Here is a 20,725-nt window from a genome sequence, read left to right as displayed (position 1 = left end):
GACCATTGTGTAACAGTCTTTTAAAAAAATGTGATAGAAGCATAGCCATAAGGTCTTGATACCTGGCAGTGGGAATGGCACAATTTAATCCTAGCAGCAGGCATTAACTCTGACATCATTCTTTACATAAAACAGTGAATTGGAATGAGTGTTCTGTGCCTCATACTTTCAGCCAGAAAAAGTGTCCACCTACAGAGATGCTGATATTGGGATGGTAAGGTGAAGTGGACTGATCTTCCTGCTTGGCAAAGTTTATTGGTGATTAGTTTTCTTTCCTCATTGCAGTAGCAGTGAGGATATAAGGAAAAGGAATTCTAAGATTGGCTTTGGGAAACAGCAGGGAGCTTAGAACTTAATATCACTTCCAGGTACAGACAGTCAGATGACTGGAATAGGACCTGTTTCTGTCCAGGAATGCACTCTATCTCCTTGCCACTTGTCTGGTTTTGAGGACATGTCACTCATGCAGTTTATGTGCTTTGTAGAAGAAACTTCCTATAATCTACAGCTAGAGATGTGAAAACCTGTTGCTTCAGACAGAAAGACTTGAGGCTTTTCCTTATTCTATTCATAACAAGGAGTCTGGCCTGTTTTTTAGACTTTAAAGAATGCCTCTATGAAGTTGAACACAGTGGTGAAAATGATTGCATGGTGAAGATGCTTGCCTCCATTATTGTTGTACTCTTCCCAAGACATTGTGTTTTTGTGTAGACCTTAACAGAAGCTTGTCTGCTTGTCCCTATAGGCAACCTGGTACTATCCTCAAATTTTGGAATGCAGAGACAGGTTGGGTTTGTAGAGGAGCCCACCTGAGGCGAGGAGTCTGGAAACTTGCCTGTCTTCTGGAGGCCAGTCTCTCCAGACCATCACTCCTAGGGAGCATTAGGAAATCATCCCAATACTGGTTTTGTGCTCTGGGCACAAGGGCTAAAGCAAATTAAATCATCCCAAGCTTCCAGTTTGATCTTTGGTGCTTTGATAAAATACTGGGAGTTTAGCATTCCTCAGAGGCAGCTTACCTGGCAGATGCTGCCTTGGTTCTAGCAACAGACTTTCTTAGGAAATGAGAGGCTGTTTCCTTTCTGCCTGTAGCCTCCCTCCATCTATTGTCCTTCATACCTCTCACTTTGTTGTCAGTGTTGTGGCCTTGATAGAGGTGACATTTCTGCATGGGGACCTTGCTTGATGGTCTGCTGAGGACTGAGAACATTCTGATTTAGTCTTCCCCTCAGCAAGCTCTTGAGGTTAACATAAGATCAATTTACATCTTCCTGAGAACAGGAAACAAACTGATGGGACTGTCCTCTACAGCCTTTGAGTTTGTGCTGAGAGCATTTGATAAGAGAGATAAGATCTACACTTTTGAGCCTAAAGCTGAAGAGACTCCAGTATTACCTGGTAGAGAAACATCTCCTGTCTCTTCTTCTGTTGCTGAAGAGAAAAGCACAGGAAAGCAGATAATCCAAAACCATTGCTTGCATAAGGTGGGCAGCTAAAGTAAGGGATAGCAGTGGGAAATACTTTTATATTGTAAAGTTGCTTCCGTTTAGGTATATCTTTTTTATTATCTGTGAGGAAAGTACTCATGGAAAATTAGTCTAGGCAGAAAGAAGGCCCATAATGGTCTTTCATCATATCTCACATCTTGCTACCTCCTTACCTCCTCTCTCCCTAGTATGGATTATCCATATCAGCCTACTTGGAGCTTTGGTGTAGTTCACTCAGTGAATTTGCTGGCAAAAGTGGTATGGAAAAAATCTGCCAAACCCCAAATGTATTTGCTTTCTTTGTAGTAAAGAAAAGGTGGTACTGCCCTTTGTATTTTTACTGTAATTGGTTTTACTGACTCAAGGCTTAACCTCCATTTATTTTGGCTTAGGTGGAGGAGAGATTTAGAAAAACTAATCAGGGCTCCCCTGAAGCACAGTCTAAACAGATGGGCAAAGTGTTGGAGCCACCAGTGCCTTCAAGATCAGAGTCCTTTTCCAATGGAAACTCAGAACCTGCTCAGCCTGCCCTGCAGAGGCCAATGGAGCCCCAGGTAAGTGCCCAGGAAAATCTTGGTGAGCCTGCAGGGAATGCAGAAGTCCTAACGTGTTTCCTTCAGATTCGCAGATCTTTGCACTTAAAAAGCCTTTTGTAAAGGGTAGTACTATTACACAAAACAGCTTATTGTGTAGATTTGCTCTTTGTCTATTTTTGCTGATTTTATTGATAAACTGATGGATTTGTGGGTTTGGTGTATTTTTTTGGTTTGGGTTTTTTCATGTTAGAGCTAGACTAGAAATGTTGTACCCCATTATTATCTGTGCAGCAGTGATACAGTGAGTTAAATGCTGGTGGCAGTTGCAGAGCATTTTGCAATTCAGAATTTGCTCTGTGCAAGGTTTTTACTACTAAAAAGGATGCTCAGGAAAAAAGTGCACTTGCTTGGTTTTTAAAATTCTTGCAGAAAAAAGCTAACTAAACAAGTGGGTTTTAGCAGTGTGAGCACTGTTTCAAAGAGTTTGCAAAACATGTCTAAGAAAAGCAAGTTTGTTGTCAGTAGGCCTGCAGTTGCTAAATAAAACTCTGTACCACTCCTGGAAAATCAAGAAGAGGTTGAAACCACTAAGCTGCATGGTAGCCATTGTTCTTTTGTTTTCTAACCAAGAGCCTTTCGATCATGACACCTGATCTCATAGGAGTTATGGCATGAATTGAAAAATTAACCTTTGTCTAAAAGTTAGACATAGCCCATGAATTCTGAGCAGTGTAGGTATGCTAAATTAAACTGTAGAGTTCTGCATTTAGTTCCTCTGTTTCCATGCAGAATTTTCATAAAGTCTGTTGATGACAGTGCAAGCTAAAACCATCCCTGATTGTGACTAGGTATTGCCACTCTTTTGGACAACAGGAGAATTTGAACAGACGGAAGAGTGGGAGAAATCAGGACAGAACTTCATCTCTTGCTCATTATTTCCTGGCTTTTATTCAAATCTCTATGACTATTTCAAAATATTGGACTTGTATCTTCATACTCTGTGCCAGTTACTTTTAAAGTCTGTGTCTTTCACTCTTATTAAGGATAATCAGGCTCTTCAACAGCTGTGTGTATTAAAATTGAGGAAATAATAATAACATAAAAACAAATACAGCCAGCCTACTGAAACTGGGATTGAAAGCAAAGTTTTGCTTAATCATTAGGAGTGAAAACAGCATGTTCCTCAGTTGTGACTTTTTCTCCTCCTTAATTTCAGAAATTAACTCTGAAACACAGGCTTATGCACAAAGAGGAAGTAGACTGAAGGGAATATGGATTTCAGTGGAAATCCTAATGGAGTTTTAACTCCTTAGTCACTGTTATGCCTTCTTAGTGTGTGTAATTGAATATGTGTGCATGTAAATGTGTGTGTGTACTTTGTGTATAAATATGTATATATGTACAGTATATGGTACATATATGGTGTAAGTATAATATGCATTGTACATATGTATACTATATACAATATATATTATGTTTTTTTATATATATTGCAATAACTGTAAAGGAATAAAGGCTTTGTGTTATGGTCTTTCTCCAAAAGTTTCAAGCTATATCCAGTCCCTGAATTTGTTAGAAAAAGTAAATGTCTGTTGGTTTACCCAATTTACAGCATTCTTTAATTTTGTACATTGCTCCGATTGGATGTCCACTTCAAATTTCCCAGCCCACCATGAGACCTGGCCAAAGCCCACTGAAGACCAGGGAACAGAAGGTGACTTCTGTCTTGAGTGGCCTTTGAAGTCAGGCTCATGGTGCAGATATTGGATCCCCTTTCCCTCTGGGCACCAGTGTACGTGTGTGTGGAGAGCGCATCACACAGAAATTGCATATGTGCTGTATTTTCAGTCTGTTACGTTCCTTGGGCGCTTGCCTTGCTTTTAAGTGCATCGATTCCACCCCACGCTTACCTAATGCCATAACCAATTTGTCTCTGCCTGCCCCACCTGCCTTTATTCTGTGTTAATTGGAAAGCCGGTTATACTGAGCGCATTGAATGTTTTATGTTTTGTTTTCTTGTAAGGTACAGTGGTCCCATCTGGCATCTCTCAAGAACAATGTTTCCCCTGTCTCGCGATCCCATTCCTTCAGTGACCCTTCTCCCAAATTTGCTCATCACCATCTTCGTTCCCAGGACCCATATCCACCTTCACGCAGTGAAGTGCTTAATCAGAGTTCTGACTCTAAGTCGGAGGTACCCGACCCCACCCAAAAGGCTTGGGCTAGATCAGACAGTGACGAGGTGCCTCCAAGGGTAAGGAGTAGAAAGACAGATGTGTGCTATTTTTTTATTATTAATTACAGTTTTCTTAAGGATGTGATGCCCTGGGCACTGGGAAGACCGTGCCCTTGTGCCAGCACTGGTAACAGTATTTTGGAAGGCAGTTCTTAATGTAGGTATTCAGCCAATGGGTTAATGATAATCAACCTGAAGTACAATATTGAAGCTTCATATAAAATTGGTAATTATTTATAGAATGTAGCTATTTCAGAGAAACAATTTATTATGCAAAATTAACAAATAATTACCATATTCAGGAAAGAATTCAAAATATCCCTGAGGTTATTGCTCAGAGTTAATATTCCTCTTCATCGGTTTGTAACCCAAACTATGAATCATACACTTATTTAAAATTAAGATGGATCTGAACAAAAAGGAAACATTCAATATATTTCCTCCTCCTCTCCCCCTTCCATCCCCCTTCCCATCCACTGGGATTTGCTTCTTCTGAGTATATTCTTGCTCCCCCCCACCAGTCTTTGCCTTCTGCTGATCCATTCCCGGGCATTTGTTCGGTTCCCTTGAGCTTATTCTCCTAATCCTCATGCTGTTTCAGCAAATTGCTTTGTGCCTCCCCTGCTTCAGTCAAAATGCCATATTCTTTTCAGATGTCTCAGTAGTTGGGAGGGTAGCGGGGCGTGTACGTGTTCGTGTGATAACCATTAAACACTATTTAATGTTAAGACTAAACATTGAGTTCTATTCAAATTCTGAACAGCATCACAGCTAAGGCTTTTGGCTTTGTGGGTGTTTGTTCACTGCTTTTGGTCATTGATGCTAGCTTGTACTTAGAACATGTTGTTAAGATCTTAAGAATATATTTTGTGGCAGGAGAAGTTTTATCTTCCTGTCTGTCTGTCCTCTTCATGGGTTTAACAGAACCTTTTTTCTCCCAAGGTACCTGTGAGAACAACATCCCGATCACCAGTCCTGTCCCGCCGTGATTCCCCACTGCAGGGCACTGGCCAGCAAAATAACCAAGCAGGTCAAAGGAATTCCACGAGGTTTGTAAGCCTATGTGTCCTTGCTTTTCTTGAATTGGAAGGAAAAGGCATATGGGAAGCCAGGCATTTCCAGACAGCTATTGGCAATGCTTGTAGGATGTGAAAAGAAGATGGTGTTGGATCCCTTTTCAGTAATGATTGATTTCTCTTGATGTGGCACATGTGTCAACAAATGCTGACAAAATTTCTTCTTTCCTCTTCTCATTTGAGTTGCCTACCCTGTAATTTTTGCAATAATTTCAAATATCTTTCAAATTTTGGAACAAATGTGGTTGTTTATGAATATCTTGCCTTTTGGTGCAACACGTCAGCTTGGGAATACCGTGGGAATTACTGGCAGCAGGAGGGCTTGTAACATCTAAAGTGAAGAGAGCTCAGAAATTTTCTGGCCTCTTAGCCAGAACCAGATTTTAAGAGGGGGAAAAAGCCTCCCTGGGCTGTTACACAGAGCACCCAAGGTCAGGAAGGGGGAGGAGGGAGCTGACTCTGGAGCTCAACAGAGCAACATGGGCAGCCCACCATGGAATTAGCTCACTGGATAGGGGTGAGGATATTCTGGTGCTCTTTTTGGTTTGTGTTTAGTACCTAGAACACTTCTGATGCAATTTTAAACCTGCTGCATGCAGGCTGAGAGAATTGTCCACTTCAGGTTATATACATAAGAAAGGCAGGTAGATAACTCCAAATAAAAGGAGTAGCTTATACCCACCAAAACGTTTTTTTGACCATCATAAATACGGTAATAGTTATTTCAAAGGGAGCTACTGCCTGGGTTGTGAAGCATTACTGATGCCCTGATCTCAGCATTAGAGTGTTCTTTCAATTGAGTTATTAGCAAAACACTGAGAGAGAGTGATGCTTCACTTCAGAGCTGGGAATCTGGGACTGAAGTGTGTGTGACAAAGAGTTTCTTTCCTCCCTTGTTACAGCAATATAGAGCCTCGTCTGCTGTGGGAAAGGGTGGAGAAGCTTGTACCAAGGCCAGGCAGTGGCAGTTCTTCTGGCTCAAGCAACTCTGGCTCACAACCTGGCTCCCACCCTGGCTCTCAGAGCGGGTCTGGAGAGCGGTTCAGGATGAGATGTAAGTCCTTCTCCTACCCTCTGTAACACTGTGTTTCTAATTTTATGAAGCTGTGAAGCACTCAGTAATTAAAGATGATAACCCTCACAGGGAACTACCTTTGAACATGAGGTGTCAGAGTTGGGTTGGCTTTCTGTACCCTCTTGGCCATATATCCTTGCTTGGGAAAGGCAGCAGGCACAGAAATCGCTGTCAAACTGTTTGTTTCATTGTTCTTGAATTCACATCCAAGCACTGCTGCACTTTCCTATGTGCAAACAGCCCAGTCTCCATGCTCTCACAGCTCCCTCCCTTCCTCATGTGTGCAAGGGCACATTTTGATACTTGTTGGTGGTTGTTGACAGCATGCAGACTGCCATGGATAGGTCTCAGCTGGACTACTTTGGATGATGATGGAGGTTTTCCAGCTTGTGGCCACACTTGGCTCTTTAATTTAGAATTGTTGTGACCGTTTACTTTGGCTTCAGACATAGGTCAGTTGCACCTATGCAAATCACAGCTTATGGTGTTTTTTTGTATAGTCCTTCAGGGACAATGTCGTAGTGAACCAGTGAAACTTAGGTCTTGTGGTCAGACACCCCTAACAGTCACCTCCCATGTCTTCCTCACTCCAGAGTGAAGTAAGAAAACATACTTTAGCTCCCTGCTTAATCTGCTTTGTTCTGTGTTCTTTTTGGGGTCTTGGCACGTGCAGCATCGTCCAAATCAGAGGGTTCGCCATCACAGCGCCACGAAAGTGCACCTAAAAAGCCTGAAGAGAAAAAGGAAGTCTTCAGACCTATCAAGCCTGCTGTAAGTTGCATCCTCCTCCCCTGTCCTCCTTCTCTTTCAGGTAGATTGACAAAAAGTACACTGAGAGCTTCGTTCAGTGCCATCAGGGTGAACATCAGCTGGAGTTGATGTTGATCAGCTGGGTCTAGCAGCATGTTCTGGGCTGTGCAATTGCCTGTGCACATCAGTACTGCAAACATTAGATTTTGCACTGCTTCTGGGATTGATTTCTGCTCTCTGGACTTCTTCCTTCCTAATCCATGCCTTTCTCTCTTTCAATCTTGTGCTTCCTTCCTGGGGCTGGACCAATGATCGTGCATTTGACCTGAATGTGCCAATGCTGGGCTGAATGGTGCAGGGAGAAGTGGTAAGACCTTAAATGTTTCCTACTTTCTGTGAAAGATTTCTGACATTTTCTACATCTGGCTGCTATTACAATTGATTACAGCTCTGTGTCCAGTTGTATCTTGGGAAACTCATTGGTTTTTCACAGTATTTCTATCTTTCCTTGAAACTTTCCTCAGTAGCCATATCTCTTATGATACTGCAGTTAGTCATAAATCAGGATGGTTGGGTTTCAAGAGTATGCACATTTTTCTATGATATGGCAAGACCCCTTTAGGTTGGCTTTTCTGGTGTATGAATTTATGAGAAAGTGAGTTTTGGTAACTGTTAGGAATGAGTAAGTCAAAGGAAACAGTACTGCTGGGGCAGTGGAAACACAGAAGTGAACAAACTTGGACACCAATCCTGTGGGTTTGTCTTGCAAACTCTTCTTTTCTCTTACTTGCAACATCAGTTTTAACATTTTTTTTCTTCCCTCTCCCAACAGGATTTAACTGCACTGGCAAAGGAGCTGCGAGCCGTAGAGGATGTGCGACCTCCACATAAAGTAACGGATTACTCCTCCTCGAGTGAGGAGTCAGGGACAACAGATGAGGAAGATGATGATATGGAACAAGAAGGAGCAGATGAATCTACTTCTGGACCTGATGATGTCCGAGCAGTGTCAGTCCCTCTAATGGTGTTTTGCATCTATTTTGCCTTATGGGGGATTGAAGGAAAAGGATGTTAGCATTTTGGCTTGTATGCTAGTTCTTTCAGATTGCTACAATCCATGAGCAAGACATAGCAGCCTCATATGTTCATATATTCAAACACTAAAGATAGTCTTCTCAATGTCCTTTCCCTCTTCTCCCATCATTTGTTCCAAAACAAGAAACTGTTTAACAATATCTTGCCTTTTTTTTTTTCATAGAGAGGCTTTTCTAGGCAGCTTATGTAAATATTCCACTCTGGCTGTAATACAAATTAATTCTGAGTATGCTTTGATGCAGGGCAGTGACAGCCAGGGCACTAGTGCTGTTATCTCACTCCAGTTATTTCTTGTCTAACAAATAGGTCAACGTTGAACTTGAGCAATGGTGAAACAGAGTCAGTAAAAACCATGATTGTCCATGATGATGTGGAGAGTGAACCTGCCTTGACTCCTTCTAAGGAGGGCACCTTAATTGTTCGACAGGTATTGCTTTTCCTTCCCTGTGCAGTGCTGCACCCTTTCTGTGCTCATTAACCCACTCGCTCATTCACCCATGCTGTTTCTACATTATATTTGTTGTTCGTATTATCAAGACTCAGCTGTAGAGAATTTCAGATCAGCAAGATGTTTGATGCATGCAAAGAGGAGTGTAGCTCTTCACCCTTGCTTCTGTTTTGCATGCTTTCCAGTGACACTCATGGCAGCACCATGCAGAATATCTCAAAGTGGGAGAGAAGGGTAGAAAAGCTGCAGATGTGTGGAGCAAGTACCTGGAGCAAAAGCTTAGTTTTAGCACAGAACCAAATCTGTATCTCAGGAGTGAGGCTGGGAGGGAGCTGGGGTGGGAGTACTCAAGGTTTTTTAAAATTGTTTTGAACCTGTAGTTTAGGGCATACAGACCACCTAGATAACATACACACACATGTACATGCAAATTCACACAACAGTTGGTGTGGGGAGAAGCAAAATAGGTGGTGAGGCAGAGAATGTGGACAGAGTAGAGTGCTGTGTTGTTGCCTTTGATTCTGAAATTATTGTGTTCTTGTGCCTCTGAAACATAATGGTTCCCTGTTTTTAAATGAGCTTGTGTGTTAATGAGCGTGCTAGCTTATAGGAGTTTCCTCAGTAATCGCATTTCTGAGTTTCACAACTGAATGCCAATTTCTTAATTGAGTCCTCTTATTTGAAAATTAAGATTTTATGGTTATTGTTTTAAATAGTTAGCTGAAGGGATTCTCCACTATCTGTATAGGGTCTAAGTTAGTTTTAAACAAAACAATAGGGAAAAAAATCCTCGCCCCACCCCCAAAAATGTGCTTGTCCCTGTTGTGGTGTTGGACTTAGCAGCGCAGTTGCTGTTCTCTTAATTTGTGGAACTGGCTGTGCAAGTCAACCACATGAACCAAGCATTTGCCTGCTGGTGGGAATTTCATGAATTCTAGTAGCTCTGCCCACTTTCCCTTTCCATGCAGGCATCAAAGCACAGATTATAAGCTTTTTTAAAAAATAAAAAATTTAAAAAAAAAGTGAAAAGGTAGGAAGTGAGGGAGAGAAGGAGAGAGGTTGTTAGGGATATAGACTTTTAAGCAGCACTTGAGCAAGACAAGTGTGCCTGTTTTTTCTACAGAGTACAGTTGACAAAAAGCGTGCCAGCCATCATGAGAGCAATGGCTTTGCCGGTCGCATTCACCTCTTGCCAGATCTCTTACAGCAAAGCCATTCCTCCTCCACTTCCTCCACCTCCTCCTCCCCATCCTCCAGCCAGCCGACACCCACCATGTCCCCACAGACACCCCAGGACAAGCTAACTACTAATGAGGTATGTCTTACACCACAGCTGGCTGCTTTCATAGGGTTATAGCAGCATTGCCTAGTAGCTAGTTTGCAAAGGAACTCCAGCCAATCTCCCCTGCTTTTTTTTTCTGTCACCTTTGTTCCCACCTCCCAAATAACACATTTCAGTTCTGTGTAAGAAGCCCTTAACTCTAGAGCAGTCCCACGCCAAACTTGCCAGTTTACTATTTTTGCTTCCTTTTAGTGAGTCATTAATTGCATGGCGTTCATTTTAAACTAAACTTGACTACTGCATTTTCAAGCCAATACTCTTTTTAATTCTGTTTTATTCCGGGAGCAGGCTAATTGCAAGCAATGTGCCTCTTCAGAATTAGCAGTTAATTTTGGCTTTGTCAGTAAAGGCTGGGCTAGTTTCTCCACACATATGAGGAGCTGCTTGTTGAAACTCACCCAATGGGAGAGGAAGTGGCTGTGGAGGGATTTTGCTCACTAAAGCTTGCCATGTGGGCTGGGTGAACAAATCAGGTGTTGTCTGGGAGGGTTGTAAAAGCCTGAGGTATTGTTATTTTGGAATAATGAATGGGCGAAAATCTTTGGGTTTTTTTCCAAGTATGTGTGTACTCTGAGAAGCAGCTGTGTAAAGATGACTGTTATCCACCAGCACTGATTATATCCAGGTGGAGAAGGCTTTACCATGGGGGAAGCTCCCTCTTGCTGTCCTGGGCTGATCCCAGGATGGTGCCTTCCTTTACTGAGTGCAGGTGGGAAAGCCTGGTCCTTCACATGTGTTAGCCCCTTGCAGCAGAGGAGTTAATCCATGTACAAATGAACAAAGGGCCGTTTGCCCCTTACCAGCCCCAGCAGTGAGCAGGGAGCCTTGTCTGGTGGCTCCACTCCTGGCTGGGCAGCCAGCCTGGCTTACAAGGAGAGCCTCTGAAGCAGGGAGTGGTACAGGGCAAGCAAAAGTTGGTGAAAAGAACCTGCTGCTTCTCAGGGTAGAGTCCTGCCATGGAGGTGTGCAAGTGTTGTGATGAGGAGAGGTTGCAGTGAGCTGGGTAGGTTTATGGCAATGCACATGCTTACTACATAATCAAAAATGCTTCTTAACCACATAGCAGGTGGGTGGGAGGGAGAGTTTCCTCCTGGAAATTAATTTAGCTTTATACATCATTTCCAGCTGTGCTTCATTGTTCTTTGATCTTTCTAAAAGCGCACTCTTGTAGGTTATGGAGATCAGTTGATTGATCAGAGATGTGCTTGCTCATTACTTTGGTCTAAGCGATACATAAGCAGGGTTCAGTTAACTCAGCTTGGGAAGTGGGGGCTGTGGCAGTGCCTGGTGATGAAGGAGCCTTTTGGTGTTGGGCTGTTCAGGGCAGGGATAAATTCCAAAGACCCATTGCTATTTCTTTCTGTAGAGGCTTAGGAATTAGAGGTTGAAGATTAGTTGATGCTAAACAAGTGTCTTGTAACAATATTTGCATAAAACTGAGCAAAAAACCCAGTACTGCTCAGTATAACTTACCACATGCACATTCTTTATATATACACACTTTTTTTTTTCCACTTGTCCCATTCTGCTTCAGTATGATATGTTGTCACTATAATACTAAACTGGCAAGGGGTTTTAAGTTGTTCCATTTCCACTTTTAACAGTTCATTGCTTCACTTGTCTTCTTTCTTTCTTTATGTTTTTTCATGTTTAGACTTCATAACTCAACAAGCACCAGTGATTTTATCCACTACATATTCATAGTGTCATGTCACTGTTTGCTACACCTTCCACACTAATGAGCCCCTTTGTTCGATACAGGTTTAATATGTTGCTTTGTCAAATAAAGGTGGAAGAATCTGCTGCAGCTTTCTGGCAAGAGGCTCAGGTTAAACAAAATAGGGAGAATGAACAGTAGTGAACACTGAAACATAGTCCATCATACAAGTGAATGCTTGATCCCAGATGGTTCTGATTTTGTTGCACAAGCCAAGAGATCAAACTTCATAATTTAATTAACTACCTCAATTCAGAGATGCTTCATAAATTCAAAAATTGTAGGTAGTGGGCAGCTTGCAGATAAAACAGTATACATACATTTAAGCAGATTGTCAAAAGGAGAGACATTCCCTTGCTTTGTGCCTGATTGTAGTGGTCTGTACTAAAAAGCTTTGCTAGCAGCTGAGGTTCAGGGATGACAATTCAGCTAATTGCATTTTGCTGTAACATGTGCAGTGTGCATATGTATCTAGCTCAGGTGTGGTGCCTGCAGTGCTTTGTGTATCTATAAAGGAAGTATAAAAGCTTGGGGAGGCTCTGTAGCATAATTCCATAGTGCCTTTAAAATGTTGGTGTTTGTTATCCATGCTTTTTATTGTCATTAATATTAATAAAGTTGAAATTTACATTGCAGACTCAGTCCGCTAGTAACACACTCCAGAAACACAAATCTTCCTCCTCCTTTACACCTTTTATAGACCCCAGATTACTACAGATTTCTCCATCTAGTGGGACAACTGTGACTTCTGTGGGTAAGTAAAGTAGCTGAAGACAACAATTAAAAAAGGGTTTAGTGACTTCAGTGGCTCTTTAAAGTACTTAAGAATGTTACCATCATGCTTTTTATTTGTTTTGCAATGGATTGCATAATTTATTTTCTTTTTCCATTTACATTTCTTACAAAAATTAGGACTCTCTCATTGTTCTCAGTTACTGATTTGGTTTGTATAATATAAAAAATCTATGTCCAAAATCCAGCACTTGAAGGTATTACATGCACGTTACTTTTTTTTCTTTCAGTAGGATTTTCTAGTGAAGCAATGAGATCAGAGGCAATAAGGCAAGACCCTACACGGAAAGGATCAGTTGTCAATGTGAACCCCACAAACACACGGCCACAGAGCGACACCCCAGAGATTCGCAAATACAAGAAGAGATTCAATTCCGAGATCCTGTGTGCGGCCTTATGGGGTAATGCAAACCTGTTCTTGCCTTGCCATTCCTGAAATGTAATGTGCCAGCAGGAGCTTTCAGCCTTTGATAATGCATCTCCAAAACTGTAGCTGTTTCTCTGCATTTATTCAGTGCTTGTTTACATCATTTTGTTGCAAGACCTGATTATTATTGTGTTTTTTACAGTATGTTGCTTCTGCTTTGTTATGATTTCCCACTGGTACATATATGCTGCTGATGGCACAGTTTAGACTGAGAATCACAGAATCATTAAGGTTGGAAAAGACCTCTGGGATCATCAAGTCCAGCCTTTGACTTAACACCACTGGATCAGCTAGACCATGGCACTATGTGCCCCATCCAGTCATATCTTGAACTCTTGCAGGATGATCCAATGCTTAACCATACTTTCAGTGAAAAAGTTCTTCCTGGTATCCAACCTGAGCTTGCCCTGTCATAGCTTGAGGCTGTGTCCTCTTTTCCTGTCATAGGTTGTCTGGGAAGGGCTTCATACAGTTCATCAGGATGTTCTTTTCAGCCCTTTCCAAACCCTGCTGGTGCATCTCTTGCAGCTTTTGGGAGCTTGTAGTAGTCCTTGCACTGTACACCTGGTGCACACAGGGTATTTTGAAAAAATTATCATCTTCTTCAGGTTCTTGGTAGTGTATCATTGCAGGGCTTGATTAAGGTGTGTTGTGTAAGATGACTTGTTGCCTCAGTCATCAGTTTATGTAAGAAGTAAGATAGAAGAGAAAAGGATAGAGGAACAATTCCCATTCTGAGACTTAGCTTTGTTTAGAGTGATTACTGCAGAGAGAAGCTGGGTATGAGATGTCAGCTGACCAAGTCTGTCTGGTCTTCTTGTCACTAGGGGTAATTTGTGTTGGTGTCAGACAGTCAGGATCCCACACTTCATCAGGCTTTGAGCACTGCCTGTTGCCTGCTGCAGTGTAGAATCTCTGCTGCAACCCCTAGCGAAGGCTTTTCTGTGGTGTTTGTTTCCTGGAATTTCACAGAATCTGTGAATTAGTTTTTTCATTATCTAAATGTTAATAGTTGATGCTCGTGTATGTTACATACATAGTTATCTAGTATCCCTAAACTTGGCAGATTATAAATGCACATGCAGGTCTTTAAAAAACTTAAGAAGAAGAGAATTGGCCATTGCCCTACAGTATATGATTATTGTAAAGGTAACACAGTCCCCTCTCTTTTTTACATTTTTATAGCTCTTTCCAAGGCTTTAGTTCTCTTTTGGGGTTATGTCCAGCATTTCCTGCTTCTCAGAACAGCCAGTCCCAGTCTTCTTTCCTGCATAGCTGTGTCAATGAAATAGCTCTCCCAACACCTTGTCTTCCTATATGCTATTTTCTTTATTTCCAGAATTTACAGATAAGATTTTTTGCCTCAACACTATTTCTGCTTGAATTCCTGTGTAACATTCTCTGATAAAGTTAAGACTTGTGCAAATGTAAACTTTCAGGCTGTGAGAGGCCAAAGGCAGAGAGAAATCATATGGTGTCAGTAAAGATGACTCATAATTTCTCTGATCTGCCTTGTTTTGCCAGTAGCAATTTGTGTTAATGGTTTCATATTTCTTTGATCTATATATCTGTCTGTTAGGGTGGTTTAAAGAATAGGTGTAAAATCCTAGAGGTGTTTTACAGCTGTAACACAGCCCTTCACTGAACATTTAGGGCCAAACTGATGGTGATACAAGTTGGTACACATGCTTACTTCTTGATAATGTTTAACTTCCTTCACCCTTAAGAAAATTAAACCATTTCATGGTGATGCTTTCTATTCAAAAAGAGAGGGCCTTGCTTTGCTTTGCCTTTACCAGTGGTAATGCCAGTAGTATCTGGCAAGCTGTTAATTGCATTAGGTCTCTGATGCGGTTTCTTCTGGCTCTGAGTGGTGAAAGCCAATGTTAATTATGGATGGATGCAGTAACACAGATTCTTACACCCAGCCTCCACAGACAGCCTGTACTTTTTCAGGAAGCATTTCCATTTGTTTGAAAAAACCAGAGCTGCTTAATTGTAGGGTGGCAGTAGAAGATCTCTGCTGTTTGTGAGTGAGGAGGATGTCTGCACTGTAAAATATAAGCCCTGCTTGCCACCAGTGTAATACCTCATTAGTTTCATCTAAAGTGCACATAGCTGAGGGAAGGGGTTGGGCACAGGTGTGCATGAGAGCTCAAAGCAGGAACAGCTGCACCAGAAAGGCAGAGGCAGGAGAGGTGAGGGTGGAGGCAGGAGCAATGGAGTCCTGATGGAGAACAAGGAGGGGAAGGGACCCTGAGGGAGCAGTTTGCATGTGGCTTGCTTTGAATTGTGCCCACCCTGGAAAAGGTGCAGAAATACATCTTGAAGCTTACAGCTTTGTTGAGTGGGTACTGGAGCTGTAGGAAGGAGACAAGCTGCTGGGCTCTTCCTTGGCTGGCTTGGTGCTGCTTCAGCCTGTGCTAAGCATGACTTGTGTGTGGCTCGCTCTCCCTGCTTCCTTCTGCCTCTTCCCAATCTGAATATTGTCCCAGTAAGAGGGACAGGCAGTGTGAAATGCTCTTGGGTGAAGTGGCCATTGCCTGTGGGGGCTGTGGGGTGGGATCCAGTGGGTACAAACCAGTTGCAAGATGCAGAGGTGAGAGGTGGGCAGCACAGGGATGAAGGAAGCTTCAGCAGCTGAAGGAGAGCCTGGAGGGTGACAGACCTCCCAGGAGAAGTATTAGAACAGCAAATCTAAGCAAAGATGCCTTGGGACTGCTGGGACCTCTGAAGTTTTCTTACTGAAAAGGGTAGGGAGAGGATAATGGAGAGATGCATGATGATTTCTGAACTCCCTATGGGCTACATCTCTTTTTCTCATCCACCCAGAGGCTTTTAAGAGCCAGCACCAGCAGTTCAGCCCCCTCCCTACTGCTACTGCTTCCCCCTAACACCCTCTCCCCTTTCAGAGACACCTTGTGCCCCCTGGGTCAGGCTTAATGTGCCCTCCTTTTTGCAAGCCTCTCCCATGCCTGGTATCCAGGGAGTGTTTAGGTGAGCAATATGCCCTTTTTCAGTACTCTGAGAAGGCACATCACTGCTGTAGGTGCACTGATATATACACACACACACACACCCCTGGCCTTGGGCCCACCTGCTCTATCAGAAAAGAGCCTATTGGCCCCAGTGTAGTTGTATGTGGGGGTTAATTGTCTGACTAGGGATTAAGACCATTCAGCAGTGTAACTATGACCATCTTGTGTGAGTTTTGCTTTTCTTACTTCATTATTTTATTGTGCTAAAGCATGGCAAATTTTGTATTGGGATTGCAACACGGAAGTCTAATCAAGTGAGTCATACATTGATGTGATTTCCATTTCTTGTACTGTACTTGAACTGTCTCTGCAAAATTTGTGAACTTCTGGACTTAAATACTATTGCAAAGAAATAGTTATTAAATTTAAGAGTGATAATATATTAATAGATATTTAAAACTTAGTTCCATATATATCTACTATATCAAAAAAATGTAATTGATTCTAAATAGTAAGGTTTTATGGACTCTTGGAGTGTTCCAGTGGACCTTTGAAACTTAGTGTAAAGAAACTGGCCTACTGACTTTTCTCATCTGTATTTCCTTGATCTTTAGGAGAAGCCTTTGGAAACACAAGATTACTGTAGTTCCTCTAGTTTTAACATTCAGATGGAAAAGATTGTTGTGAAGCTGGGAACAAACCCAGTGCTTACCCTTTTGTGGAAGGGCTGCAACACAACCTGTTTCTCTCAGTGGGAACTGTTTTTATTGCCACGTCCTTGTCAAGAGCATCCTGCTACCACCCCCCTAACAACAGCTAACACATCCTTGGAATGCATAGGCTTGCATACCTCTTTGTGCCTTATCTGTCCTTCCACATTAGTATGCCTTATTTTTTGGGAACTGGTGCTCTAGAAAGCTCTCTGTGGTCTACCAGTCTCTTGAACACTGTTTGGTGTCAGTAGTCACTGTGGGCAGGTAGTGTAGAGAGCCTCTGCAGCAGGAGATCTTTTAGGCTACAGGCAATGGAGACCCAAGCAGCTGTGGTTAGACCTGATTGAAACAAGACAGTTGCTCTGTCAGTCATCATTTCCTCAGAATATGTGAGAAAAAGTGCTTACTAACTTGGATCTCTGGTTTTGTTTTTTCTAGGAGTGAACTTGTTGGTGGGCACTGAAAGTGGTCTGATGCTGCTAGACAGAAGCGGGCAGGGGAAGGTTTATCCACTCATCAATCGAAGACGATTCCAGCAAATGGATGTACTTGAAGGGCTGAATGTCTTGGTGACAATTTCTGGTAAGGTTGACTGTTGAATGTCATATTTTACCTCCATGTGACATGGTATGGCAGAAAGATTTTCTTGGCAGCCTGTGCTTTGAGGGGGAAGTCCTGACTGAAGTCAGTGGGTTTCCCATCATTTCATCTCTGAGTCTTCAGTTTATTTCTGCAAGTTTTCCACACAACACCCATGCCTGCTTGCTCCCTGTCCTTCCTTCTGTGGAGTGACCTTTAAAAATGCTGCATGAGTTTGTGAGAAATGTCTGACTCTGTTTCCTTGTTCAGTATTTGAGAGCTGGAAGTTAATGTTTGTGAAGTTTGGGAAAATAGCATTCTTTCCCTCTGTCATGATTACTTTCTACCTGGCCTCTTTCTAACTAAAACACTAAGTGCTCCTTGGGTTTAAGAACATTTTTCTTGTGTGTTAATATCTGTAGAATGAGGAAAGCTCTTGCAAAATAAGGAAGTAAGAGTGATGTGCAGTAAAAGTGTGAGAGTGAGTAGTACAGTGTGTACATGGTGTGGAAATAACCAGAGTGAGAAGGCAGATTGGTGCCTGGTCTCTCACTGGGTGCAACTTGGGAATGGCAAAGCAGTGGGAGATGAAGGGTGGTGGTGATGCTTGTGTTTGTTTTGTGTGTGCTGATAAAAAATGTGTTTTATGAAGCTTGAGGTTCCAGACTCTTTGGCTCCAGAAAGTTATGGTATAAATTATGGCATAAGTTTAACCTGCTGTTGAACAATCTGATGTGGTGCATTGTTGGTCTTTCTTCACAGGTGCTGTTCAGCCAGTTACCTTTTGTTTTGTTTGGTTTGGGAAATCAGCCTTTGCTCTGTTGTGTGTGTGTGACAGGGAGAGGATGTTACGTGAGGTTTCTCACAGGATTCGCTGTTGTTTTTCAAATCCACCTAAATTTTTTTGAGGCTCTGGAACTTCTCTAAGTGTGCTGGAGGAGCTCTCTGGCTCTCCCAACACTTGTTCAAAAGGACACATATTAGACATTTAGTGGAATTTAGTGCATTGGTGGTGTGTTACCACAGATCCAAAGAGCCATGCCCATGCTGCTGTCATCAACACGGGATTTGTTTCTGTCTGGAACAACTGAATTTTATTGGCTTGTCACTTGCTACATGCTCAGATACAGCTATGCTGTGAAATCTATAAAAAGAAAAAGATGAATCAAGCAGCGTTTAAAAATACACAACCTGCTGTGTGTCCTTTTGATGTCTAATGCAGTATGTTAAAATATAAGCTGTTTGAAAGGCACTATTTGATAGAGTTTATTTTATAGCAGACCTTGTCAACAAAAATATTGAATAATCCAACTTGTGTAAAATCAGTTGGTTTGAAACATATCCTACACAAATCACAAGTGTCTGTGATTCAGTCTTGTATATAATTGTTTTAAGTTTATTTATTTTTGCATCAGTCACAATTGGAGTACCCTGACACATCCGTTTTCTTTGTTTCCTTCAAAACTATTGCTTCCTCTGTGGAGACACGCTACATTAACCCTTAAGAAATCAGCTGATCCTTGGTTGTTCTTGCCTTTGTGTCTGTGCCATCTCCTATGTTTTATGGGAGGTTACTGGAGTATGAGGCAGAAGAGGCATTCTTGCCCAGTGAAAGGCAGGGCTGGGGGAGCATATTCAGTGAAAATATAATGCTGTTATGCCCAAACTTCCCCTTATATCCCGCTTTTGTCTTCTGTGCTGCACATCTCAGTTCTTTACCCTCATGCTGGACTTCCCTAAGTATCTTTTTATTTATGATGCGTTGCTTCACCTCTCCAGGCAAAATTGGAATGCTGGAGTTGAGGGTATGTTTCTGCAAATGGTGTGTTTTGGCAGATTAGTGGTGGAACTGTCTCTGAGCTTTGTCCCAGCACTGCTACAGCCTTGCTGGAAGCATTGTTCAGCTCACTGTGGTGCACTCAGCCGTTTGTCCCCCTGAGTTTTTTGGGAAGTGATGTGCTGATGGTGGTAGGGTTTGAAAGGTGTCACCACGTTGTGCGAAGAAGTTGCAGTGTGTTAGGATCTTGAGAGGATTGTCACCTAAACTTGCTTTGAATAGACAATAGAGTCTGAAAACATGAAATCAGTTCTTGGCCCAATTTATGTTTGAAATACAGAACTTTCTGACAACAAAGCTTTTGATACTGAGATACTGAGCCTGCTAGAAATAGTACAAGAGAGCCTTGCAGGTAAAGCAAGAGTAGTTGATTGGTGCTTCAGTTCATGCTGTTGAGAGGCAAAAAGCAATTTCATCTGCTCAGGTGGTACAGTGCAGAGTCATAAAATGCTGGAGGAGAGAGCAGCAACGTGCATGCAGAACACGCTCCAGTTGTGGCTCCCTGAGGGTTTTGCCAGCCCAGCTGGCTGATGGTGGCACCAGGAAGGTAGGAAGAGATGACAGAGTGGAAGAACTGGTTGGAATCTGCCTGCTCAATAATTAAAAACCACAGTGACAATAAAAACAAAAAACTCAGTATAGGAAAAAGGACCTTGCATTTGAAACTATGTCTGTGGGAGAATCCAAGCTGGGTGTTCTCACAGAATTCGCTGTCTGATTAGTTCATTTGATGGCTGGAGCAGAGTTTTCTTTCTTATTTCATGATCATAGAGATTAGATCCATGCAAAAAATAAAAAATACCAGAATTTTGAGGGCTGTTTTAACTGACTGGTAGAGCTTTAAAAAGAGAAGGATCTAATCTCCCCCATTCCAAATGTGAGCATTAAGAGCAGCATAACTTGTTGAAATAAATGCATAGCCATGTTTATATAACTAACCGGTTCTGCTCTTTTCATGTCAGGCTGCAGAAAGGCAGAGGAATTTCCTGTCTTGTGACTTTTCCTTGTGGTCTAGACACCAGAACACAATGGGAACACATTTGAGATATTTCTCAGTTGTTTTGAAAAATGTTTCTGGTTGGAGAGAAATACCCTGGTGCATATCATGTGAATTAAAAGGAAAAAGTAGCCGCATGCTGGGAAATTCCCATGTGCACTGTTTATTCTGAGTCTTAAAGTTTGACTAAGCTACTGGGGAACCTACAACCATGGAAATATCTGAGGCAGAATTTGTCTCCTTGTGGGTAGGGACTCAGCACGGTTTTGAAAGCATTTGGTACATTGTAGAGACCCTGAGCCCTCTGAGCTCTTTCTTGCCCAGAACTCAGTGGGCTTCTGATCTGAACTATGTTTCCTATTTTTCAGTGTTCTTAAAAGAGCCCTTGTGGCTATCATTTGCAGTGTTTTCGTGGAAGGACCTTTTCTTGGTTACATGTGGGACTTTTGGAAATACTGTTTCCTTCACTAGTCCTCCAGATCTTGAGAAAGCTACAGGAGTGGTAGGGCTTTACCCCTTTCTGAAACATAGCTTTCTAAACATTAAGTCTGGAGGTAAATCAGGGTACTCATTTACTGCCAAATCTATACTCCCATTTGTAATGGAGATAAACAAAAGATAGTGCAGTGTTACTTCACAT

At 42.1% G+C, this 20,725-nt stretch overlaps 1 protein-coding gene across 1 annotated transcript in view; it reads left to right on the top strand.

Moving 5' to 3' along the window:
• The window catches only part of MAP4K4 (mitogen-activated protein kinase kinase kinase kinase 4), a 165,741-nt gene that overhangs the window by 132,829 nt on the left and 12,187 nt on the right, over positions 1-20,725 (top strand). Inside the window, exons 16-27 of the mRNA XM_077173407.1 lie at positions 1,880-2,041; positions 4,047-4,277; positions 5,202-5,308; positions 6,238-6,389; positions 7,084-7,181; positions 7,519-7,527; positions 7,993-8,168; positions 8,562-8,682; positions 9,827-10,018; positions 12,399-12,516; positions 12,785-12,955; positions 17,111-17,259. Of these exons, the coding sequence (XP_077029522.1) occupies positions 1,880-2,041; positions 4,047-4,277; positions 5,202-5,308; positions 6,238-6,389; positions 7,084-7,181; positions 7,519-7,527; positions 7,993-8,168; positions 8,562-8,682; positions 9,827-10,018; positions 12,399-12,516; positions 12,785-12,955; positions 17,111-17,259 (1,686 nt within the window). The remainder of the gene's footprint in view (positions 1-1,879; positions 2,042-4,046; positions 4,278-5,201; positions 5,309-6,237; positions 6,390-7,083; positions 7,182-7,518; positions 7,528-7,992; positions 8,169-8,561; positions 8,683-9,826; positions 10,019-12,398; positions 12,517-12,784; positions 12,956-17,110; positions 17,260-20,725) is intronic.

The sequence above is a fragment of the Agelaius phoeniceus genome, chromosome 2 (genome assembly GCF_051311805.1).
Source record: "Agelaius phoeniceus isolate bAgePho1 chromosome 2, bAgePho1.hap1, whole genome shotgun sequence".
NCBI classification, from domain to species: Eukaryota; Metazoa; Chordata; class Aves; order Passeriformes; family Icteridae; genus Agelaius; species Agelaius phoeniceus.
This window is presented reverse-complemented; position numbering and strand designations above follow the sequence as displayed.